The 27,282-nt window shown below is 50.5% G+C and overlaps 1 protein-coding gene across 2 annotated transcripts in view; it reads right to left on the minus strand.

Annotated features, from left to right (window-relative positions):
* The window catches only part of EXOC4 (exocyst complex component 4), a 121,805-nt gene that overhangs the window by 85,818 nt on the left and 8,705 nt on the right, over nucleotides 1–27,282 (minus strand). For both annotated transcript variants that reach the window (XM_078861135.1, XM_078861134.1), the window contains exons 5-9: nucleotides 26,496–26,590; nucleotides 21,687–21,936; nucleotides 20,006–20,183; nucleotides 14,758–14,906; nucleotides 11,649–11,737 (exon numbers count right to left, since the gene is read on the minus strand). In XM_078861135.1, coding sequence (XP_078717261.1) covers nucleotides 11,649–11,737; nucleotides 14,758–14,906; nucleotides 20,006–20,183; nucleotides 21,687–21,936; nucleotides 26,496–26,590 — 761 coding nt within the window. The remainder of the gene's footprint in view (nucleotides 1–11,648; nucleotides 11,738–14,757; nucleotides 14,907–20,005; nucleotides 20,184–21,686; nucleotides 21,937–26,495; nucleotides 26,591–27,282) is intronic.

Raw genomic sequence — 27,282 nt, forward strand, 5'->3', positions numbered from 1 at the left:
TGCATTTCACCTTCATTACTTGGCCTTATTACAATTCTAATTAAATTGAATCTCTAATCGTTGCTCTTCATTGGCCTTACAAAATCATAATCCTCATTACAGTTTTTTTAAATTTAGCCAAGAATTGTTCAACCTTCTTTAAGGGTATCCAACATTCTCCATCTTTCTCTTTGCATCTTCGTGTGATTCATCTGCACGTGCACATGCGCTTCCCTCTCTGTGTATCTCTCCGTTCCTGTCTCCTTGTCGCTCCCTCTCTGTCAATCTTCTCTCACTCACTGCGCCTAGGGCCCTCTATTCCCCAAATCGGCACCGGACCCCTTGGCCATGGCGAAAGATCCGCCCGCACCCACGCGAACGCGGGACGCAGGCGATCCTTGGGCGTACGTGCGCATGTCCGCTCTCGCATCAGCGAACACCCGCAGAGAGAGGGACCAACCGTCTTGGACGCCTACTCACACGCTCCGTCGAGAGTGGGATGAGGACAGGGGTCGGGTACAAAGCCAGGGCCCGACGAAGTCCAGTTCTCGACACCGACGGATAATGGAACGGGAGGGGGGGGGGGTGTGTAAGGGGGGGGGGGGCTTTCTCACTCGCTGTGACGCTGACAAAACTCCCCGCGAGTGAGTTGGAAGATTCTCTCTCCCGTGGGTGCGGTGACCTCCAAAGACCCCGCGCCTTCGCAACGCCTCGCTCTGTCACGCGCCCGCTGGCAATTTATTTGACGTCGAGATAATATTTCCCGAGAACACAGAGCCGTCCCGCCTGACAGTGGCGCGCCCCCCCACGTCTGCCTGTCAGCACTCCGTTAGTGCCCCTGTTAACGCCAGCGGCCGTGCCCCTCTCTGTGGGCCACGTCGCCGTGGGGTTTAATATGATTACATTGACTTACTTTTCATTACCTGAAGATGCTTGCCACAGTTTCAAGTGATACGTCAAACCGACTTGCTACAATTTGGTTGTGAGAATTGTTCAACTCACCGGTGAGCAAAAACAATAATACTGTAATTGGCACTTGAACCGCTTGTACACGTGGCAATTTTATTTGTTGGGTTATGAAAACTTACGACTTTAAATCCTCGTTGAGGTTTGATTCAGCATATCATTCCTTCGGGATCGATAAAATTACTACAGATTTGTGTGGGGAAGTCAACAGCGCCTTTTCTGTGGGTAGACTCACCCCCGCCATAGGAATATAGACTTTCCAACACTGCTCAGAGCTGTAAAGAGCAGATGAGCATCACTTAAATTCTCATTAACAAAAAATCGCTTTGCGTTATGATTAATCTGGTTTTTCAAGTGTTTTCACACCATTCTTATAGTGCAAGGATATCACGAAGGTGTTATATGTTTCACAGACACGTAAAGTTTGCTTGTGTGTTTAAAGTAATTAAGCAATTTGCGGGTAAGAAATATAAAATGTGACAAATTTTGGACCGCGATCCCAGCATAATACCACTCCTTATTGAATAACGCCATGGGCAGCCTAACCGCGAACCTCTGCGACAAACGACATATCACCAGCCCAGCAGTGGAGGCCTCATTGGCCATGTCACCAGCCTAGCAGTGAAGGCCTCAGGAAGCCAGCGCCCGAGCAGCGAAGGCCCCATCCTCAGCGGGACATCGTCAGGTCAGTCACACGACGGAGAGGGCGGCGCAAACAAAACACATTATAATTGAACGCACGTCGACGGCTTAGCAGGCCGAGCCACCGCCTAATGTGGCTGGGGTTATGCGGCGGCATGCGTGGATTACCAAGGCTTTGATGGGATTGGGGGGGGGGCGGAGCAGAGAATGGGGTGGTGGGTGAGCGAGGAGCCAGGCGACACGTGGAACGGACACGCAAACGTGATCCCAGAAAATGAGCACCTGGCTAAAGAGTGCAAAACGGGCACCTCGAGGCGCGCGACGAAATCAAAATAATCATCGCGAGTCACGCGCGAGGTGGCACGAGAAGGACATGTAAAATGCGTCAACAGGTTTTGAAAAAAAAACTAATCAAAGCATGGAATTTGCAATTGGCAGAGACCTTGGCTGAGTACTCGTTTGAATGAGCAGAGCAACCCTCACTGATGAGTTTTTTGTACACGAAAGGATGACAAGTAGGTAAAGTGCGCTCGCTCTCTCTCCCTCCGATAGCTTGCAAAGTCGAAATCCTGAAACGTAATCTGCAGCTGGCGGCCGCGAGGCTGAAAAGGAAGCAACAATGGGAAGTAAAACTTGAGAACGAATGAAGAGCAGGCCTGCAGATTAACTTTTCAACATATTTATTGTAAATGAGCTAAACTTGTCCTCCTGTAAACCAGCGGTACGTGCAGCGCAACAACAATCGCAACCGCACGGATGTAAGTTTCACAGTAAATTGGTGACATTTGATAACCTCGGCCTGTGGGAGGCGAGCGTTTCTCAGAATTACTTGAAATATTTAGTGGCCGGGCTAAGGCCTCTTTTTTTCAATTTTCTTTCATGAAACTAGTAGTGCTCGGGTGGCGTTGATTCCTGCGCTCGCTCGCTCCGCGCTCGACACTTTCATCCACTGGTGGGGGTCTGGCAGCGTTGCGGGGCGCGCAATCGACGCGCCCCCCCACTCCCCCCCGGCAGCCCCGTGCGCGGCCGTAACGAACTTGGAATTGGCTTCGCGCGAGCGAGATTCTCTAAGAAGCGGGAGGTGGGGGACGGCCCCGCCACTCTGCACCGTTAGACAGAGCCGTTGGTCTCTCTCTGCCGGCGTCGTTAATTTATGCGGCACCACACAGGGTTGGCGCCACGGGTGCAAGGCCGGCAGCGCCGCCCCTTGCTCGCGCGCTCGCCGCGTCTCACCGCGAGATGATAGGGAGGCAGATGGAAATGGGGCTCGTTAAAATTGTTGGCGTCTGTTTGGGATGAATTTTCTCTGCCGAACCGCTTAAATGCAATTTACCGTCCGTTGGTCTGTGGGAATTACTTTGGCAGAGATCTGTTTTGCTTTACTCGAGCGGAACAGAGACTGCAGCTCCACTGCGCTGTTTGAACCCCCAGCGCCAACCTCTCGCAAACTCTCGGAATGATTTTGTGCGCCCGCGTTTCATCAAAGCGACAGCATTTTAAGCCACAATCCTTTTTCTTTCAAGGCATTCTAAACTAATTTCTCCCTCGTAGTTATACGAGAATTGTGTCAGCCGCTAAAAGGTCTTCATGACATTTTTAGGTTCCGTACGCTCGGCCACACAATCAGTCTTTCCAGGACGAAATCAAAGACCCACGCTCCCATCTTCATCGCGGGAAATCTGACGGCCTGCGTTTGAAGTGGCCGGCGAGGCCCTGCCGTTTAAGACGTGGCTTCCGTCTGGAACCAGCGCCGCCCTTCATGCTGCCGACACGGGGACGCGTCGACAATTAGGCCGATTTTCCAGATCGCTCGGCTCGCGCTGCCCAACTAGTCGGCGCGTTGTTCTGAATGACTTACGCGAGCTCCCTTTAACATCAGTTGAGCATTTTTGTATTCCCCCCCCCCCCACCATCAATCGCCGCCCACCCCACCACGACCGCGTGACGCGACATCGTAGAGCGCGGATTGCGTGGGAGGCGTGAGGAGGCCTCGGAATGACTGACACCAAACAATATCAATTGTACGGGAGCCGTGTTATGAAATGGAGGGCATGTATCAATCAGGCGAGGGCAGCCGCCGTCGATGTAAAGCTATCGAGGCGCGGTAAGTGCACATGAATTGTTTATTAGCACGCTGCCATCGGCCGCCACCGACCGCCAGCACCCGCCAAATCATCCGCCCAGCGCGGGCGGAGATGACGGGAGATGACGGGAGATGCCGGCCCACCTCCCCCTCGTAGACTCAGGGATGAGTAGGGTGGGCGGAAGGTGTGGGGAGGGGGGGTTTGGGTGGGGGTGGAGGGACAGTGGGGAGTGAGAAAGCAAGGGAGGGGTGCAGCTCAGTAAGGGGCCTCATGGGACCGGGCTGTCGGTGTGACGTTTCGTACCAGCATGAAACTTTTATGCGGGTATCAGAGGAAACGGCCTCAAGGTTAAGGAGTTGATTGGTCTGTGGTCCACCATGATGGGTTGGTGAAACTCTAGCCCTGCCTCACAGATCTGGTCGCCTTCCTCCGCTCGCGCACGCCCCACTCATTGGTCAAAAGTTTAACGTTTAGGCTCGTTAAAAAGTGTTTTATTTAACAAGCTGAGAGCTCATTGTGATTCAGTATCACTTCCCAATTTAGCTGCATTATTTATCCAGGTGAGAGCTAATTTAGATGTAATCTCTAATGAATGCAAATTAATATGAAAATATATATTAGAGGTAAAGATTTTCAACAATTTATTTACGGTTTATTTAAAACTAATTGTATTGGTTATGACATTACGGAATCTTTATTGTCCCCTCTACAGGAGGCACGACCCTTGTAATGACCCACAGCAATGACTGGGCTGTGGTGAAACATTGACCTCTCGACGAAAACACAAGTTGAGCATCGTAGTGAGTGCGTTGACCACGAGGATATCCAGTGAACACGAAAACACACACACACTGTATAAACACACACACCCACGCATACACGTAAACACGCTCGAACACATGCTCGCATAGGCGCGTACACATAATCACACTGAAACACACGCTCAAATGCACACACCCATGCATACACATAAACACACTCAAATACACACACTCATGTGCGTACACACACTCAAATACACACACTCATGTGCGTACACACACTCGTGCGCGTACACACACTCAAATACACACACTCATGTGCGTACGCCCACACTCGTGTGCGTACGCACACACTCATGTGCGTACACACACACTCATGTGCGTACACACACACTCATGTGCGTACACATACACTCATTTGGGGGGAGGCCCATTGAGCTAAGATGCTCTCTCTTTTAGTTTCCAATCGGGACCCAGGCTAAATGGTCTGATATGGTAGCAAGACACACAGAGCTATACACTCGGGCAAATACAAACACGTGAATGCACATTCACAATTACTCAGACACACACAGGAGCGAGTAGGACTGGTTGTGAAATCACTCACCACTGAGATCACCCATCGCCGCGGTCGCTGGGCTCATATTGTAGTGTGCTAACCCCTGCACCACCGCTCCCCATTCTCTCACGTACAAAGACCACCCATAAACACATTAAGACTATTGGGGAAAGTCTTCTTGGTGGGCACTTATTAAGGCCAACAGGGGGGTGGGTGGCCAGCGTCACCGTTGACTGCCTTTGTCTCCGTAATGCCAGCGCTGTTGTTTACAGACCACACCAGGTATTGCACTAACCAGAACAATTAGTGCATTGGCAACCACTGCACTACGCATACAATGACACCCACAAAGCCCCTACCGTGTGCACACACACCCAAAGACAAAGATCCCCCATATAACTTGAACAGACTGTTGGGGAAAATGCTGTTAAGCGAGCACTGACGATAGCTGGCACGGCACACGAGGGGGTGGGTGGCCAGCACCACACCCAGCGGTCTTTGTCTCCCTTGTGGCGATGTTAACACACCGCACCAGGTACTCATTTGAAGCTGAGTCGACCTAGGGGTAGCCCAGGACCGGTTCAGACAATCGTCACAGGTGGTGGCCGTGGGCAGGAATCGAACTTGGGTCGCCGGGTTCGTAGCGAGCCAACCGCTACACTACGGTGAAACACACACTCACACCCATCTGCACGGTGCAACACAAACACACACTCACACCCATCTGCACGGTGCAACACAAACACACACTCACACCCATCTGCACGGTGCAACACAAACACACACTCACACCCATCTGCACGGTGCAACACAAACACACACTCACACCCATCTGCACGGTGCAACACAAACACACTCACACCCATCTGCACGGTGCAACACAAACACACACTCACACCCATCTGCACGGTACAACACAAACACACTCACACCCATCTGCACGGTGCAACACAAACACACTCACACCCATCTGCACAGTACAACACAAACACACTCACACCCATCTGCACGGTGCAACACAAACACACTCACACCCATCTGCACGGTGCAACACAAACACACTCACACCCATCTGCACGGTACAACACAAACACACTCACACCCATCTGCACGGTGCAACACAAACACACTCACACCCATCTGCACGGTACAACACAAACACACACTCACACCCATCTGCACGGTACAACACAAACACACTCACACCCATCTGCACGGTGCAACACAAACACACACTCACACCCATCTGCACGGTACAACACAAACACACACTCACACCCATCTACACGGTACAACACAAACACACACTCACACCCATCTGCACGGTGCAACACAAACACACACTCACACCCATCTGCACGGTACAATACAAACACACTCACACCCATCTGCACGGTGCAACACAAACACACACTCACACCCATCTGCACGGTACAACACAAACACACACTCACACCCATCTGCACGGTGCAACACAAACACACACTCACACCCATCTGCACGGTACAATACAAACACACTCACACCCATCTGCACGGTGCAACACAAACACACACTCACACCCATCTGCACCTCCACTCCCCTTGCCCCCCAGCGGGTTGCGTTATCCATCCATGGCACCCAGGTAAGGTAGGGTGACACGCCACGAGATGGGTTTGGTTGTGTGGTCGCTGAGCAGGGGGTAGGGCAGGCAAGGGGTGAAGAGGAGAAGGGGGAGAAGCGTTCGGCCAGGATTGAGATCATTAAAAACATCCCCTGGGCAAAGAAACCAAACTCTGGCTCAGATAGAAAACATTTACTTACGCTCCAGCAGCACGGAGCCTCACGGTGATTTATGAGCGACCCGGAATCGCCTTAAGTGGCCCCTGTTGCCTCAGACCGACAAAGAACGGTGGAACCAGCGGTGCGGGAGTGTGTATAGGTTAGCGCACTGCATTACGAACCCGGAGAACTGCGTGGTTATTCGCAGCTGTATATTAACCATACAACTATAAAGATGCGCAGTCTGCTTCACTCACAGCGGACATTAAAGATTCTGTGATTCGCAAGAGCTGACCACTGTGTATCACCGGCTTCATGGTCCAAATTTGCTGAATTGAAAAATGATCTGCATATTGTAATCTACACAGCAACCATCAAACCGAACTGAAAAAAAACAACTTGGCAGGACCCTTTCAGAAAAGAGAGTCATGAGACTCGGTGAACAAGCAGAGTAATAATAATGATAATAATCTGTACACCGGTATGAGTGTGTACGCCTCTGGTAGCCAAGCCGGCTACACGCTATCACTTCAACAGGGTGCGCGCGCGACATCAACGGCGAATTATACTGCGCTTTAGCCCTTAACCCAGGAGGCAGCCGTTTGCCAGGAGAGAGGCATCGTTTCTCAATGGGCTCTCACCTGGCTCCGTGTATAAACCTGATTGATGTCAGTCCCGACTCTCAACGCTCAACCGCAACAACAGGAAACGCACTGCAGCTGGTGCGGTGCCTCGCCGCTCGCTTTACAACCGAAATTATCATCGCGCTCCCACAAGGACGTTTCTGGCTCGAGGACGCGGAATTAATCAAGTGCCGTAGAGTACATAAAATGAGTACAACAGCGGTTGTGCCATCACTCGATTGACGAGCTCTGTTCCCCGGTACGATCACGCCCCAAATTACGTCTCCCCCTTTTATGTCGTTTCGCAAATACGTCCTCACTTTATTATCAACACCGCTAACCGATGTGCGTCGCCTCAACCCCACACTCACGTCGCCGACAGCATCGTCCGTCCTTGCTCGTGTCCGTCGCCTCGGCCTTCGCCTCCACCTACCCTGTCAATCACTTCTATTTACGTCGTTTCGATATTCGTTGCACGTTTCAGCACGTAAACCGGGGTATTAGTGTACTTGTTTAAACTCACGTCTCTCTAATATATGTGTGTACAACTTACGACCATCACAGGCATGTGGAATAAAAAAAAAACTGGCGAGTTAATTTGGCCCGGTGGGTGAGAAAGGAAACTAATTACATTCCTAGTATGCACATTTATAGCCCCTTCTCAATCCACTGCTGGAAGAGGGTCTTCCCATGCCACATTCGTCATGGAGGTTGTTTGACCATACGCTGATCAGCATGTGTTGGTGGAGGCCGAGGATCAGTTCAGACATCACTCGCTAAGGATGTGAGCCACGGCTGGGTACATAGAACAATGTAATAACCACTGCACAACCATCCTCCCACATGCCTAATCTAAAAATATAAAAGGGAAATTTGTGATTATGTGCGTTTCTTCAAAAAGTTTAGCGTACTTCGCGACATGCAACAAACTTTAAATTTGCCATGTGGGTACTTTCCAAACTGTACACCATGCAAAAATTATAAAAAAAGACTTTTGTATTTTGGGGGGGGGGGTGGGGGCGCAATTATGGATATATTTTGCACGGCAAGTGACCGGTGACATCACAACTGCGTAGGCCGTGCATTAATCCAAGACAAGAATCCAAGTCTCGGGCGAAGTCGGGTAGTAAAGCTAGTATGAAATAAACCAAAAAATAAGACTATAATTCGTGGTACCTTGACAGCACTCACATTTGTTTTCATGCAAAACAACATTTTGGCCAATAATTAAAGGCATTTGAAGCTTTAGGATTCATGGGGTCGCTGGGCTGAGTGAGAGCAGTGAGCGGAAGGAAGTGTTGAGTGTTAGAGTGAGCTGGGAGTGGTGAGCAATCACCAGCTCAATGTGCATCGAAGAGCAGTGGGCGCCGCCATCACTCTCACCGCGGCGCCGACGAACCCTGACCCCTCGCACACAAGCGGAGCGAACGACAGAGGTGGAGAAGACGCAAAACAGGGAGCAGGGAGGTAGCGGTCGTGACAGCGACAGGTAAGGGAGAAGCAGGCTGGGCGCGAGCGAAGAGAAAACGGGGTAGAGGCGACGGAGTGGGTGCTGGCCACTTCCTGTTGCAGAGGTGGGGGGGGGGGGTGACCTGCGGCGCGTGCAAGCACCAGCGAGCCAGCGAGAAATCATCCAGCGCCAGCCTGGGAATGGTGTCTGCGCGGGGTGAACGGGGCATGCCACCCGGCGCTCGCCAATTCATCAACGTTAAAGCGACGCGATCGGGCGGTGGGCCGGCGCCAAGTTGCGGCGGTGGCGGGCGGCACTAGCCACGCAGCCGGCGCTCTTGTGACGACGGTGGAGAAGGGGCGACGGAGCTGCATGCGCCACCGCCATCCATCACAGCCAAAACACTCTCCATTCGTTATGCATAATTTACACTGACAAGCCATCAATCTACACCCTCCTCTGGCTTTTTTGAGGGGGAAGTCGGTAGGAGTGGAGGGTGGAGGGGGTAATTACATGTTTTGAGATGAAATCCATGTAATGCCGCTTGTAGTGAAATATATTTATTTCACGAGCGTTTACTGCCGAGCTTGCAAATTGAGCCGTGGTGCGGAATCCGTACAGATTAAGGAGCCGGTAAAAGTGTATTACCCCTGACTGGCAAACACGAGGCTCCCGAACACCTCACACACGCACGCACGCACGCACACACGCCGTGCCAGCTCTTGCAATACGCTAGCTTTCTGATTCAATACAAATAAATACCGATATAAACGTACATGCCCGCAAAAAGAGCCATCGTTCTTCGTAACAGATAAATCTGCGCTGTTCATTCAGGGGCGTGAATTAGGCATCGAATCGAGCATCGGCCCTCAATTAATAAAAATTCGAAACGACCGTGCCGAAATAAAATAAAAGGGAGGAAGTTGATAAACGATAGCAACTTTTTATGGAGATAAATTAATTAATAAACCCTCGCCAAGCGATAATTATCCACTTAGTGAGGGGAAGGAAAAATAAACCGTAACTCCAGGACGTGACACGGGGGCGCGCGTTTGCTCGCTTCCTGTGCCCCTAATGGGCGGTGTGGAATATTGCCCGGGCATAAAATATACATTACAAAGTCAAACAGAATTGGCCCGGTGATACGGTGAGCTGGGCTCCCTGGTGGCAGCCGCGATGGGGGGGGGATCTATTAGCACCGAGCCGGGAGCGGCCGGGCCATGCGAGAATACCGGCACAGGGTGGCGGCAGCGGTGTCGGTGCATTAAAACTCACCGTGCTTATCAACTCACTCATAATGTAAATTGCAAACATTATTTTTTACAAAAACACTTTAAGCTTCCGCCAGAGCCTTCGATAATGCCGGAACGGTGCTTTCTCGACACACCCGCGAACGCCTATTTAAGAGGGTTTAATTTAAAACGTGCCTTGCTTACTTACGCAGAGGCGCCGAGTAACAAGTGCAATTATGGCATGCAAATACCACGGGCGCGGGGCAACCTTTACAGGCGGTGGAACTGATCAACGGACAAAGACGAACGCCCCACGCACCTCAACACACGCATGCACGTGTGGGTGCGCGTGCGCCCGCATTTCGATACGAAGCGAAACACATTCCAGAGTACTGTGCTTTCGTCGCAGTGTTATAGTGTGTTGGTGCCACTGCAATGCATTGTATAGTGGTGTAGTTATGGCAGAGCATTGCAGTGCAGCGTAGAGTATAGCGGCGTATTTATGTAATTCAGTGCAACAAAGTGTTTCAGCTATTACACCGCATTGCAGAGTGTTGCAGTGTATTGAATTGTGACCGTTTTGTAACGAATGTAAATGTTAGTGTCCACTCAGCCCAACATTCATCCAACAGATGTCCAATAGAACCCATATCCCATCACTTGTTCTTTCCCACCTCTCCCCAGTCGGACACATACCAATCTCAACAGGCTCTCTAATTCATTTGAATATGTAATTTCACAATGCCATATTATTGATGGGAACAATAATACTGCCCATAATGGCACTCATTTATCCAGGAAGGTCTCTATGGCTGGTGACATTGCCTCGCGTTCGCCGCTTGTTGCCGAGGGTCACGATTCGAACCGAGCGGCCACTCCGATTAACACTGCGGATGTGATAACAACGCCGCTCTCCATCCGCTTCACAGCCGACTTTAAAGATCCCTGCGACGTAATTCGCAAGATTGGGCTATCGTGTGCCGGCGTCAAAAGTCCAAATTTGCCAAATTAGAAAATTGCAGGCAAATTACCCAATTGGGATCTCACACACACACAGCGGCGATCATCACCCCCTGCTGGCAGACTAACGCCCCAGGTCGCCCTTGCAAATGAGAAGTATCCTGGTTCTCATCTGATTTTACGGCAAACCCTCTGCCACCCACCAAGTGGTCCCGCAACCTATAACAGCCTGCCATGCATGGTGGTCGCACAGCCACGCACCGAGGGGTTTAGCATGCCGGATGGGATGACACTTAAGATCCACACATATGGGTTAATGAATCCACTGCTATCTCGCATGCAAACTGTTTTCAACCGCCACACTGCAGGTCACGGCAGCACTTCTATTTTGCTTCTTTCTTCTCACTGTTCCACTGTGGAAGTCCCTCCCATCGTCTCTATTTACAACTTAGAAAGTGCTGTTTGTTACTGGCTACTTTGTGAATTGGGCCTGTGCTAAGTAACTGTTATAAAAAAAATCTCCAAGCAGCTTTGGGAGTTTCCCAAGTCGTTATGCGCTCCACCAACCCCTTCGGAGTGTCACAGGCGCGGTAGTGCGAGTGTCGCCATCTTCTCTAGGCCTCCGACTCACCCTGCAGGGCGCCGCTCTTGATGTACAGCGCCTGCCGCTGCTCGCGCAGGTAGGTGCTCATGCTGATGGCGTGGGACGACGACTCGAACCTGCCGGCGTGGAGGGGAGAGGGCAGATGGGGCGTGCACGGCGGCGCTGCTGAACACGGCGGTGGGGGCAAGCACGCACGGCAAGGACGAAAGCCAACGGAACGGGTCGTGGTCAGCTGTCACCACTCGTCGTCGTGATCGTCAGCACCATCGTCGTCGTCATCGGGCCATTCTACCCATAGGACAACCACCGTTGATTTCACCACAGAGAAATGCAAATTTTATCGACCCGAGGGATGCACGGCTGCCAATCCCTAACGAGGAATTGGACTCCGATCGCGAGCCGCTCACTCTGCCGCCGAGCCATCCCGGCTGGATGGGGAGGGCAAATAAAAAGGATGACACAAGCAAACGCAACGGCTGGAGATAGCGGCAACGGGGCCGGGGGTGCTCCAACGTCACTACCCTTCATCCTCATTATCGGCATCACCATCACCGGTCCGCGCGCATCGTATAACAAATTTGCGAGTCGAAACAACGGCAGGGGCCCACAACCCCGGGCCCCGCGTGACAAACGGCGCGAGAGTGCGATTAACGTCGCTGCAGTGCGCGCCGCGCGGGGTCTCGCCCATGCCCACGCGTCGCTCGCTCGCTGCATGTGCAAGCCCACACACAGTCGCGTTAAAATTAAAACAAGGTGCATGCCTAAACACAGAAGTATCTTGCCTTTAAGCAAAATACCTACGGTGCGCGCGTTTAACTTGTCCGATACGTACGTTTGAAGATACGCTGTATGAGAAAAAAGACCTTAAAGTTAGAGTCAGGTGTTCTCTGACTGCAGTGACGTTGCATTAAACAGTACAGGAGCGATGGTGCAGTTATTATTATCACTACGCTTGTTTGCCCCAGAAAACCTCACTGAGTCTCAAGACTTTATTAGGAGGGTCCTGCCAAGATGTTGTGGCTATGTGTAATCCCAATTGAGTAGATGGCAGGTAAATTTTCAGCAATGGGATGTTTGGCTGATAGCAATTAAATTGTGTTTTTTTTTTCAATAATATCACCAAAGTGCAATTGGGGAGCATCTGACATTTTAATGAATGAACCTTTAAACGCTTGCACGACAGCCCAACAGATATAGCCCAGGTGTGCATCTGCAAGATAAGAACACCCATTAATTTGCTGAAGACATATCTATATCTACGGGACTGTAGAGCTTGGGCAATTATTGGCAGAGGCTCAGCGCTTTCTCACGTGTCCGTGGTTTCTCAGCGGCAGGAATGTTGAAATTGCATAAATGACAACGAGGCGATGAAAACCTAAAGATCGTCTTTCGTTTTTGTGGCCTGCAACTTTCTTTATAAGATAAGTCATCTGTTCAGCCGAAGACAAATAAAAAGCTGACAAGAGAGAGGTGCGTGCTTAGGATTACACTGATAGACAGGCAGATACATTGACGACTCCGAGAACATATGCAACATCCAGCCACCATATTGACTGATAAATAAAAAAGTAAATGGGCTTGGGCAAGACAAGTCACGGGAAGAGCCGGGTGGGGCTTGTTGCATTGCGAATCGGTGAGAGATGGCGACTGGTCTTGGGAAGGGCTTCATCCAGCGGTGTAGAGAGCAAGGCATATGGTGATTACGTTGATTTGCCTTTGGCTTCACAGGACACCCGGGTGGCAATGCAGCTTTTATCCGGAATCAAATGGTGGGGGCTGAGATGCTTTGCACTTTTTCCCCGCACGGAGGTGTTTACATGTCGAAATAATTATGCGTTACCGCGCGAGAAAGAGAGATATTCCCCCGTAAAATATCACGGACACATCCTCCGCCATCACTCACTGTCCCTTATACCGCTTCAAATTTAATAACACTCAAGATTAAATGCTTTATTTTCCATAACACGCACTCCCGATTCCAAGTGGCGGCGGCGGCGTCCATTTCAAAGACAAATCGATGGACTGGCAGGCACAAATTGAAACAATTTCACAGGACAGACAATTTGCAAAAGGAAATGCTTGCGCGCGGCCACAACAATCTGCCGCTGAATTAAAAGGCTTTGCAAAAAAAAAAGGCAAGGCGCCGCTGACACCACCTCCGCAGGCTCTGCATTGATTCCTGACATTTTTATTTTCTCTGAATCGCTCGTCCGCTCTGTTGCTGGTGGCGGCACCGAAATAAAAATCGATTCATCCTAAACATACAAAAAATATAAAATAAAATCCTTCCTCCCAAAATATCAGGGTTTGTCATTTCCCAAATCAGCCAACTGTTTTTTTTTTGTTGGAACAAATATTTCCAAAGCCAAGAATAGGACACGGAGGGACAGACCTTTACCGTTGCTGCGGCAACAACGTCCATTGACGGATGACGAGTATCGTTTTGACAACTGTCAACTCGCTCCGTGTTTCTTGAGAACCGTCGCCGTGGAACGTGTTGCTGTGATTTTTTTATCACAGTGTTTTGCACGATGGAAATGCATGGCATATTGTTCTATTCGTCATCTGTGATTAATAAGGCTGCTTCCTGTGCGTAAGACAGTTCAGCTTCTGAGTTGCGTGCGCTCCACTCAAGCGTGAGAGTCATGGCAGAGGTGGCAACAATGGTGATGATTGTTGCGATCCTGTGTTGTGTAACATTGTTGTGGTGATGGTTATTGGAGTGTTGTGGTGACGGTTGTGATGATCCATAATTGAGGTTTTTGGTTATGATAAGTGGAGTTGAGTGCTGTGGTGATAGTTGTGGAGAGAATTGCGATGGTGGTGATGTGCGCTACGTTACGTATTGTCAAGATGATGATGGCAACAACAGATGCACTGTGATGATGAATGTTGACACCGGACAGTTGTGACGATGTTGGCCATGGGGATAAGTGCTGTCATAATGGCTGTTAAGTGTTGCAATGACGACTGCGATAGCTGCGATAATAGTAGTGATGGCAATGATTGTTGTGATGATAGTAGCAACAGGGATGATTGTTGCGATGATCGCAGTGACGGCGATGATCGATACGACGATCGTGGCGATGGCAGCGAGTGTTAGCGATGACGGTTTTCGATGCAGTGCCAGTCTCACTTGAACAGCGATGGCCGCTGTCGTTGCTGCTTCTTCTTCACGAAGAACGAGGAGAAGTCTCCACCAGAACTGGGGTAGGGGAGCTGGGCCGAGGGCTCTGCTCCGGCAGCTCGAGTGTTCTTCACATCCAGGTAATCCGTGAGCAACATCTGCGAAGGAGCCATCGTCAAATCACTATCACCACGAAAAGCAACTGATGATATATTGCCACCACCGACACACGCACAATCTTCACCAACTCTACCATCACGACGTCACCATCACCAGTGCTTGCATTATCACTACAACCTTCTTCATGATCAACAATCGTCAACAACGCACACACGATCTGCGTTCAAGCAACCATCTAAATATTACTGCAACCATCACTGCGACTGGAGTCGCCACTGGAATCATCATAATCATAACCAACATCATTATCACTCTGCACGATCTATGTCACCGTCACTGTCGCAACAATTTACATTCCAGCCATTACCGTCACCATCATCCACAATCGCCCATATTATCATCACTCTAACAATAAACAACATCATCATCACTAACACAGCCACAGCTGTCTCTTTCACCATCGTCATCACGAACGCCTGCATTATCACCACCATCTCCCCAAACCATCAATATCGTCATAACCACCACCCTGACAGCCGCAAACATCACTTTCGCCATTATCACCACCGCCAGCAGCACCGTCAATATCACCGCCACCACGGATATCACCGCCGCCATCATCATCAATCACCATCCTTAGTCATCCGTAATCGCCAATCTCATCACAGCAGCGCCATCGATTACACCAGCCCGGCCCAGCAGACGGCCTCGGGAGCCAGCGTTTCCACTGGGTGGAGCGGAGAGACCGAGGCGCGGCGATGCAGCCGGGAGGCGATTGCGGTTGCGCGCCTTCTCCTCCGCCTCCCCGCCCCGCGCGGGTTATCTGTCGCCCTGACGTGCACGTGCGCCGATACTCTATCGGGCAGGACAGCCAAAACACGGCCGCGCGCGTCGCCGGAGCAAGCGCCGGCGTGTTTTTTTGCCTTTTTTTTGGCCTCTTCTCTCTGCCCGTTAGATTGGCTCGGCCAATCCATCAACCTCGGCGGGAAACGAAAACGAGCGTCCGTCTCGTCGCGTCGTCACGTCAATTGACGTGCGGAGATAAGAGCCTCACAGCAAAACTCCGCTTGCTCCAAAGGAGCCGGCTCCGGTCTCCGGCTGAGAATCAGGAGCGGCCAAGGTGGCTGGATGGCTCCGAGGTCAGAGACGCCGAGTCGGAAGAACTGAGAACCTGGGTTCAAATCCAGGTTTCAGCCCATTGTGATTACCTGTGGTTCTCAAGTGGAAAGAATTGGTCTCAGCCCAGTCACCAATCACCGTACAACAAAAACGCATGGAGTTACGTTTGTTTGCCACTTAGTTTGGGCAAAATCCAGCTCTGAAATAATGTGGACTGATGCCTACTTTATTGAAGGCGATATTTGCACGTAAAATGAAGATTGATTGATTATTGAACATGTGTTCCTACGGTAGATGTAATAAACGCCAATTGGGTATCATCCAGATAAATAAGGGACGCGGATCAGAAAGCCCGACACTCGCTGGAGTACGATGGGGTGCAGAGATTAGCGTGTGAGATGGCAGAGAGATGCGGCAGAGTGAGGGTTTGTGTCTGCGACACCTCCTGACCTTATTTGATCACTTTGTTGTTGTATTTTCAACGTCGTGTCAAAAGACGCAGAAGAGTCCGAAACTCTCGCAGAGGATTGGAACCATTTGTGACGGAGAATGGTCCGTGGAAGCATATATCACAGAGCTAGCTATGAGATCCCTTCAGGTGACTCTTGTTCCATACATTAGGGAGTAGCACTTTTCCACCCGCTTGCATATTAGAATAATGTTCAGTGAAAGCAATATTTTACGCAGAACGGGAACGTTACAGGGGGCATAGAGCAACAGAAATAAAAAATAATTAAGCCGTCATGACCTCAGCGGCTAACACAGAGTGAGCAAAATTAAATGCAACCGCGCGCAAAATATAGTGCAAAATATTCCTTTCTGTGAGCACTTTAACTTGGCTACGAAGCCGACATGGGGAAGACGGCAACTCAAAACTGTTGCCCACTCTAAAATGTAAGATACTGGAACGTTGGAGGATTCGTCAACCACGTTCCGGCAGGCCACATAATAACACTGTCGTGTGCTGGCAGGCCACGTGGCATCACATGGTGTCGTGATGTCATACCGTGTATATACCTGACCCCTAATCTGTACTGCATGCCTCCAGGTATCTCGTCTCTCATCAGGTTTATCTCACTTTCATTTCACTAATCATCATATCTTGTCTGCAGCTCTCTTATCTCTATCCATTTCTCATCTCTCCTTCATATCACAAATCATCATCTCTTGTGTGCAGCTCTCTTATCTCAATTATTTATCTTTTTCATGTCAATAATCTTTATCTCTTTCCTACAGCTCTCATGTCTGTATCTTGCTTTTGCCTCTTTTTCATCTCGCTAATCCGTAGCTCTCCATGCCTCTGCGAGCCAAATCTCTCGGCGGGCCAAAGCTCGGCAGGCCACTCCCGAGGCCTTTCGCGGGCCACATGTAGCCCAGGGAACGCCACTTGACGGACCTCGTTCGACTCCAGCACGTATGAATAACAACGACCGACGGACGGACGGATAAATAGCGATTTACAAGTTTCCCTCGGGCGACTTCCCCCCTCCATGAATGTGCGAGACGGGGAAGGTGTTCCGCCTCGAAGAATATCTGGCACCGACAGCGGCGCCATGAGCGCCGCCGAGGCCGGCGACACTCAGAGTGACACCGCGCCAATTAATTATCTGCAGATGTCGCGTCGCGCCTGCCACTCGGCACAGGGGCACGGCGCGAGGAGGTGACGAGACCACGAGTCGACTCGCAGGGCCATGGAGCTCAACACCGGCACGAGCTTAATTAGTATTAGCAAGCTCTGTTCTCTGACACAAATGAATATTCACGAATGTTTCTCCAAAATGTATATTTATCATGGGAAGATAAAAGGCGTGATAGGTATATAGGCTTTTTTTTTTAAATAACAGTTGCTGAGCACAGGCCCAAAGGCCAAAACACCAGATGAACAAAACAGCGCTGATAATACGAGGCGACTAATCAAAACTCTCATTTATGGGACTGGCCAAACATCCCAGTGCAGGGCCTTCGTGGAAAAGTCTTCATTTCGGTGACATTAACAATACAACTTTTTTTATTGTTTTATATTTATATTTTTATTATTTCCCTTGTACGTGACTTTACCGATAGAACCAAGAATATGAATCTCTGCAGTCACGAAAGCTTTAAATCAAAAGTAAAACTTATTGTGACAAAGTGAGGCTTTCCTGGGCAAAGGTCATTGTTATTACTACAACACAAAGAAGAATGATGATGATGTAGCCGGCCGTTGGGTTAAATATGCATGCACGTGCCGCACACAAGCTTCCGACAAATTCCACGTAAACCGGCCCGTGGATAAATAAAGATTGTCCCATGCACCACCTGCTGATTCGAAACACCGCCACAAATAACGTCTTTGCCGAGATGAATCGATGTGCTGGGAGACGTATTTAGACGTGAAAATCTGCAGCACGGACAGAGGGAACATTACGTGATGGAGTGGCAAAACCAGTAGGGGGTGGTGGGTAGGGACTCCGGCTTCTGTACTGAAGGCTGATCATTCCATTGTAAGTGGAGCCTATTTGTTAAGCTTAATATTTAAGAGTTGGAGCATATCACGATTACTGCGGCTAAGAGCCAATGGCTGCCAACGAGAACTGTGGTTGCTGCCTGGGGCTGCGATGGCTCTTTCTATCCATTTTTAATGTTAAACCTTTTTCACTTCCCATTTTACACTCCAGGCACTCTACCCCCCTCCCCATCTTGTAAAGAAAGCCACAACCGCAAATTGGAATATGCATGACGGCACGTGAGAGAGAGAGCGCGTGAGTAAAAGTGAGAGCGGGCGGACGAGAGAGTGGAACTACGATAGAGAGCAGAGGGAGAGTAAAAAAAAGATAAATATATATATGCTAAGGCTGGGAGGGCAGGGCTGATTCATCTTGTAAAATCTTGCGCGAAAACATTTGTCAAATTATTATGTTGGAACGGATCACGAGGGCTCCAGGCATATTATTGGGTTTGATTGCTATCAGCTGTTGGTGCACGACGTCATTTATCTCCCCGGATGGACGCCCCCCCCACCGCCCCTGCCGCCCCTGCCGCCCCCGTTCGCGGTGACAGATGATCTGCAAGAAAAATGAATCTGGCGGCACGCTCGCATGCGTCGCGCTAAAAAATGTTTCCCGCCGCACTTTGTCTCGTTACGTTCCGCAGACGGAGAAAAAGCATCTTATTCAAAACATCCTTGACGGCGTCGCTCCCTCGTCCGTGACACAAGAGGGAGTGGGGGGCCCAAAGTATTTGGGTGGTTACGACGGGGGCATCGCGCCATGGCGCAACCAATATGCGGCGGCGTTTCTCTCGCTCGCGTAAACGAGCGGGCGCACGTGCGAGTCCGCTCGTGGCTTTGTAACAAGATTACCCCGTCAGTATGGCTCACGCACGACGCTCGTCACCGCTCTCGGGCACCGCGTCGTGTTTGTACGTCGCCGGCATGTCGATCCGTTGCTCCGCTCCGTCACGTTATCCTACCGACAAATTGAGCTCCCGAAGGCAGCGGTGCTCAAAATGCATTTCTTCCTTGTTATTAATAAACACAAGCCCACGCAAAACAAGTTAATTAAGCGGCTCATATTTATTTATTTTCTGCTTCCAGCTTGTACTGCTGAGTCATTTAGTTTCCGTGGTCCCATGATTAATGGCGACATGTATCCCTGCGTCGGCACGCGGTTAAGTTGTGCATTTTGCCAGGCATTCCATGCGTGCATTGCTTCGGAGCCGGGCCACGTACGTACAAATGAACGCAAATGCACCCAATGTTCCGCTTGGTGAGGACACGAAAAATAAACGCATGGGTGCGTTGTCGAGACGAGCCGTCGCGCGAACGTGCTGCAACACGCTCGTTGGCATGAGAAGCTTTGGCACGTAAGCATGCACACGCCCCTGTGTGCCGAAAAACTTTGGTTGGAAATTCGTGTTCTTGACCATCACCTCTGCCGAAATTGATGGGCCCTCCTTAACACGTGTGTGCGTGCGTGCAGGCACGCACGCACGCAACCATGTCTATACTCGCGTGCTCCCAATTTCATGGTGCATTTACCTGCAGCACGGCCTGGATTTTGGCCCAGACGTCGGCCATGTCGTAGAGCTTCACGTCGCCGGCACGCCCAGCCCCGCCCGGCCCTACCGCCTGCTTGAGGTGCGCGAGCACCACACTGTGTGCATCGGCCACGCAGCGGAATTTGTCAAACAGCAGCTCCATCAGCTCCAACAGCAGCCTGCAGGAAGGAGGAGGGGAGGCGTTATTAACCAGACATCCCTTCCACGGAACGAGCGGTTTTACACCGGGGCTATTTGGCGGGCCGAGCCAGAACTAAACCACAAGATGCCTGAATGTGGCTCGGAGGCCAAGCAGGGCCAGGGGCAGGGGGACGTCAAGCACAGCGTCACCGCGTTATCTGAATGCGTCGCGACTCGTTCATGGCTCAGGTTCTGGAGTGAAACAAGAAGCATGCGCCTTCTGAGCCTTTTCAGGAGGTAAAATGCAACATGATGTTGAATCCATGCGTAACTTCTATAAAGGCAAAAGTAATTTCAAGCCAAAATGAGCACATCTCCTATTTACAGCCATGAGTGGTGGAAATTCCACAATACATTGGCAGGGGTGAATCTACAAATAAAACACTGTTGACTTCACTCCAAAGATATACTAATTTTAGTAACCACGGAGGGATGATGGGCCGAGTCAACCCCCAACCAGGATTTGAACTCGCAACTGTCCGATTTGCGAGCTGCTGGCTCTTCCGCTGAGCCACGGTGCCGAAGCCTCCCATTTTCACTGCAATACTGCTTTGAAACACTGTACGAAAACTTACAACAAAAAGGACAACAGCTATTCTGATTTGCTTTATTGACCGCGTGACAAAACATCCAACGCGACTCGAGAATCATTTTTTTAACGCGTTGAATGCCTGACTTAACCGGAGCGCTGCCTGCGATGCAGGCGTGTGTGCGTGTGAACCCAGTGGGAATCATCGGTGAGGAACAGCTGTGCACCAACAACACAAACAACCGGCGCGCAATGTCCAGGGCTTCACTTCTCACTGCATATTTTCCGAGTCGCTGATAGAAGACTGGAGCAGCTGGCACGTGACTATAAGCCACAGCCCATAGCGAGAGTGATACTAGATGTTGTGTGCTGGGTGCAAAAATATTTTCCCTGGTCAAGGGACTCGACAGTGACGTTACGAGTGTGCAATTGTCACAGGGGTTGTGACGTGTATGTATGTGTGTTTAAATGTGTATGTGCAGCTGTGTAAGTGTATGTATGGGTGTATATATGGCACAAGCCCCGTGATGATGTCACCACCACTTAGTGGCAAAAGGCGGTTGTTTTTGTTGTACAGATGTGGATTTAGATATGTGTGCATGTGTGGGGAGCAGTCGCTAGGTGGTTATTGTACTGCACTAGGAATCGAGTTCGATTCCTGCTCACGGCTAACACTGGTGAAGGACATTTGAACCGGTTGTAGACTTCTGAGGTGTATACACATCGGAACTGGGGAGACTAACGTGGTCAGGTGTGATTCCGGCCACACCAGCCCCTTGTGCATCCTGCCGGCCTTCAGAAGTACTCACTAACAGCACTTGCCCCAACAGCCCAACAACCTGCATGAGCTACGTAGGGGATCTTTGTCTTTGTGTGTGTGCGTGCGTGGAGGGGAGCCGTGAGCGCGGCGGCGGGGAGCGCCGTCACCGGTGCATAGTCTGCGCGGCCTCACCCGGGCTGCGCGTCGCGCGGGGCGGCACTCTCTCCGCGCTGGTAGGCCGAGTCGGCCACCTGCGTGGTGGAGCGGCGCACGATGGCCTGCAGCTCGCGCTCAAAGCGCTCCTTGATGGCCTTGATGGCGTCGGGGATTTTTCCGAGCTTGGCCAGGGCCGCCACCAACACCGCCATGAAGCGGGCGCTGTCCTCCTCGGGATCGCGCTCCTCTGGGTTTTCCGTCACCATCTCCACGCTCACCTCCTTGCCTGCCGCCGCCGCCACCAGATGTTAGGGTAAATTAGAAAATTAAAGAATTTACATTTATTCCAATGCCAAACTCTAGTGTTTATGTTTCTGTAGCTTAGGTGACCCACCCCCGCCCTCCCCCCCAATGTCAGATGTCTCTGTGCCGCACAAGGTGATGCAACGTGGGCATCAGTTGGGGGGCAATATTGCTATTGGTAATTCCAATTCACTAATTTTAAAGCGTGATTTCGAATTCGGACCTTATTTTGTTTTGGACCGAAGGCGGGATGATTTGAGAAACTTTCCCATTGTTTCCGCTGCCGCACCGGGAGATTGAACCGAACCAGTGACCTCTGGATTACAAATCCAAGGTTGCTCAGATGTCAAAAGGCCGAGCTGACACTGCAGAGATCGTGACTAAACCGGGTTCTCAAACAGTGAGTTGATGGCCTCACCAAGGGAAAACAAATACATCACGTGGTTAAATTCCAGACATGATCATTTTAAAACATCAGTTTTACCGTCATGCGATGAATATTACTATGCCCAATACTATGTAGGCCAGAGGTCACCTGAAGCGATCTCGGAGGTAGCGCTACAACATCTGCTTTGGTGGGCCGTTTTCTAACACAATGTATAAAGTATGCCAGATATACTAACATTGCAGAGGCAGCTGAATGACCGCGGTTCTCACCACCAACGGCTCCGGCCCACGCAGGGGGAGCACTTGCTCGAGGACTTACGGCGAACCAGCCCGCATGCAACGCATTTCTAATTAGCCTCATTTACATGTAACATTTAATGGTCTTTGTTTGTCTATTCAAATACGCGTAATAATGAGTGACGCATCTTTACCTACATGTACTTCGTTAATAAAAAAAATCAACACACATGATTCCTCTTCAATACTCATTCAAAGAATTGTTTTTTGTTTTTTTAAACAAGAGAAGGACTGATCGGTGCACAGCTTACGTTGGGATTTACGCCGACTTTGTTAGAAAGACGAAAATGTGACCCGAAAAATGCCAGGACTGTTTACACTCTTTGCTCCGACTGTTTGTCATAAAGCACTAAGCGACGCGGAGTGCGTGCTACTACGCACCCACAGCACAGCGGCAGAAACAACAAGCGCAGCAGCCACAACCCATTGATTTTTGAGCATAGTATTATTGTACACACACATAGGCCTTTTTAAGGGGCCCACACATTACTTTTCGCAAGTACGCACACACACTTAACAACTGTTATTTGCGTGTAATATGTGCAGCCTGCACTGTGTAAATGTCCCGGCCAATAACAAAGCTGCGTGCACAGCTGTTGGCTCAGTGCTGTGCGTGCACTTGGCTTTAAATGTAAATGTTGGTTTTGTGCGCCGGGGAAACTGCCAACACATCACGCTAATGCCTTCCCGTTCCCTCACCCAGAGAAAAAACCCCGCTGCTATTTGGCCGTGTGGGTTTAGCCGGCTCAGGCCCGTCGCTTCCGACGCCCTGGAAAATCCGCCGTGCGGCGGCGCGTGAAACGGCACGCGGAAACTCATAACAATAACGAGCGGCGAGCTGCCCGCGCTGCCTGGGAGGGACGGGGGTGGGCGGGTGGGCGGTGCAGTGGAGAGGCATAAACCCGTCATCCTGCAAAATACACACCGCCGACCGCGGCGACGTTTTTGTAATGCGGTCTCAATTTAGCCGTGACCGAACGCTGCAAATCACGCTGGCATTTACTTCCAGACGGCAGGTGAAATATCTCGCCGTGTCCTCGTTCGTTCTGTGCCGCCCCGGCCGCGTGACGGGACTCTGTAATGCCCGGGGGCCAGGCGACCGTTTTAGTGTGCGATCAGCTTGTGGGCCCGTCTCCCCGGAGCCCAAAAATTTGCAGCTATTTGGCCCCCGCCTAACCCTCAACAGGAGCCGCAGATTTCTTATAGCGTGTTTATCTACGCGGCACGCGCATTTATGCCTTTGACAAGCGTTTGCGCGTTCTACCGTTGATATTGACTGGTTGCCACATGTGTGCATCAGCTAGAGAGGTTATTATTTTACTCAAATCAAATGTGCACGGTTTCTGATGTGGCAACAATAAAAACACAGCCAAGTGCTCGGTGTATATCGCATGCATGTATATACATTGGATATATACAGAGCACTGTGCTAAGAACCTGGCGACTTGAGTTTGATTTCTAGCCAAGGCTATCGTCAGTGGCGAGTGATACCTCAACCGGTCCCGGGTACACCCTTCACCAACAGGCACTGACCAGCATGGTGAAGTAGGCTAAAATAAACCCCCTACCACCCCCACAGTGTGGGGGAGCCCTTCAATCAGCAGTGCATTGGCAAAGGGCTGTAAATCAATGTTGATTTATTTCACATCATACACTGTAGATATATTCACTCGTAAACTCAATATATTTACCTGTACACTTTGGGTGCGATAATTCACCACCCCCACCCACCATTACTCGCAGGCTTGCAATTCTATTCAAGAATCAATTAGATTTGTTTTATATTTACAGTGAAGTGTAGCACCTCCAACCCATTACATAGACTATACAAATCTAAACAAAGCCATTATTACACACGCGATTCAATGCACACGTTGTAAACTTAAAAATCAATATGAATCAAAGAAGACCAGGTCCATCATTAAAGCCAGGAATGAAAACCCACTGAGACAACACATGGCTATTTAACCGGGGAGACCTGGGTCATACAGGCCCGGAACGAAGCGGGTTAAAATACAAAGGACGATTTACTGCACACACATGAGTGCACTGATGATACAACCCCTCCACTCAAGAGAAAACAAAGTCGAAGTAATTTCCTGTAACAAAATGAGTATTGAGGCAGTGCTCATCTGTTTACAGCCCTGAGCCGCTGACGGAAATTCCACAAAGCTCAGGCAAGGATGGGTCTATCCAGAGGACAACCACAAAGTAGGAAGTAAACAGTCAACACATTCAACAAGCATTTCATCGACCTCGGAGGGATGATGATGGACCGCATCAACCCCCGACCAAGATTTGAACTCGCAACCTTCCCATTGCAAGCCGCTCACTCTGCTACTGAGCCACGTGGCCGGATGCTCCCCCGAACGAAGACCGACACTAAATTCGCCGCGCGCCTTCAGGCGCACCTCCACGCCGTACAGTGCACACGAGCGCGCGCGCACATAAATATCAACGCGCACGCTTCACACGCGGGACTAATGGCGGGAGCCTTCCCGCCCCCAGCAGCGAAGAGAGAGAGAGAGCGGAGCGATTCGGAACCTGCCCCGCGCTATCCTGGCAGCGCGGGAGCTCTGCGGGAGCGGGGGGCCGGCGGGAGGGGGGGGGTTAAATTTATGGATGCCGAAGCAGTCCATTACGGTGCGGCGGGCGAAATGCGGCTAAATGGGTTTTTAAATGCAAGGCGAGCTAATCATTTTTCACGGGGTAATGGAGGGAGCGCTGTAAGCTCTTGGCAAGAGCCCGCTGGGGAGCCGCCGAGCCGCACACACTCGCGAGCACGCTCTGCACAGCCAGCGAAAATAAAAGGGGGCCACTTATTTCGACGGCTGTTATGATTAGTTGGATTGTTAGTGTGGAGGATCGCAATTATTATCATTACTATTATTAGCGTAATGATGACGATGCTAATGATGACTTGTGAGTGATTGTAATAACGATGATGTGTGATTATAATATTTGCTCTGCGAAGACGATGATTATTGTTATTATGGATGCAAGTGTGATTTGATTTTTTAACGAGCGTGCTTTGTTGACTCCCAAAAATCCACAGTATGTAATGATACACGTAATTCATTTTTCCAAGTTACGGTTTTGAATTCCGATTGTGTTTTTAGTTAGTATTTTCCCTTCTATCCTCAGCACACCTGACCCAGATGATTTATTTACCATGTGCCCTGCTGCTGTGTATGTATCTGCATGCATGTGCAGTGGTTAGTTCACTGTGCCAAGATACCTGTAACCTGGGGTTGATAGCATAAATAACACCAGTGGCACACGATATCAAAACCTATCCTGGATTCCCACTTAGACGAGTATCTGGAGCAGTGGATAAGCATCAGCTCTGGGGAAACAAAGGCTGCTGTGTGTGATACTCGCCACACAACCTCCACGTGCACCATGTGTGTGCTAAATAATAACAGGTGCTCACTAACACTTACCCCTACAGCCTGTGTGGACTATATCAGGTGACTTTGTCTTTGTGTGTACGTGTGTCTGTTAACACGTAACACCTGCTGGGCCTGTCCCATGACCTCCTGCCAGCAAGACTGCAACACCTACATGCAGTGGACCTAGCCTGGCACAAGCAGGTTAGCGACGTCACTTACAACATTTACTCTTACACCCTGTAAGGCCGAGTGGTGCATCTTTGTTCGTGTTTATACACATGCCCACCCTAACATTGCCAGCGAGCACTGCTGGGCCCATCTGTCTCCCCATGGCGGCCAGCAGAAGACGCGGGCACTACTACGTACGAGGCCGGCTGATGCCATCGCTCTCAACCACGCACCGGCAGAGTGCGCGGATATAACAGGGGAAGGGAGAGGGGTTACATCGCCACGCCTGGCCCCCTACCGTGCGAAGAGGCAGAGTCTGGGGCCTTCCTCGGTGCGGGGGGGCTCGTGACATCTGTGTGCTGGTGGGGTGTCCCGGTCTCCTTGCCCAGAGACCTGAGGGTGGCGGCATTGGCGGAGTCATCAGAGGCAACACCACTCAAGGTGACTTGTGCATCGAGCACAAATTAATACCCGTGCCACAAACTCATCAGCGAGCCCCCTGTGTGCTAAATAATAATAATGTAATGTTGTTCATAGAGTACCGTCACCTTTTAATCAAATGGCACCTCACAATCGCCGACGACCCACAGACAAACGGGAAGTCAGCCAGGCGGTGAGCTGGTGCTACTAACAATTGCCCAAGTTCCCCAGTCCTCTATATATTAATGTTTCAGCCAATGAATGAGTGTTTTTACATGTGGGAGAAAAACCGGATCACCATGAGAAGACCCACGCATGTTAGGGGGCAACACACCACCGTTACAGATAGGACAGATGGGACAGGTGGGACAGGTGGGACAGGTGGGACAGATGGGACAGATGAGACAGGTGGGACAGATGAGACAGGTGGGACAGGTGGGACAGATGAGACAGGTGGGACAGATGAGACAGGTGGGACAGATGAGACAGGTGGGACAGGTGGGACAGATGACACAGGTGGGACAGGTGGGACAGATGGGACAGGTGGGACAGGTGATAGTCGGCACTTTGCTCGACCTCCTTCTCTTAGCGAGCCAGGGCATGGCTCCTCGATGCCCACGGGAAAGGAGTTTCACAATATTTGTGCCATTACCAACACTCGCCTC

The sequence above is a fragment of the Lampetra fluviatilis genome, chromosome 11 (genome assembly GCF_964198595.1).
Source record: "Lampetra fluviatilis chromosome 11, kcLamFluv1.1, whole genome shotgun sequence".
Classification (NCBI taxonomy): Eukaryota; Metazoa; Chordata; class Hyperoartia; order Petromyzontiformes; family Petromyzontidae; genus Lampetra; species Lampetra fluviatilis.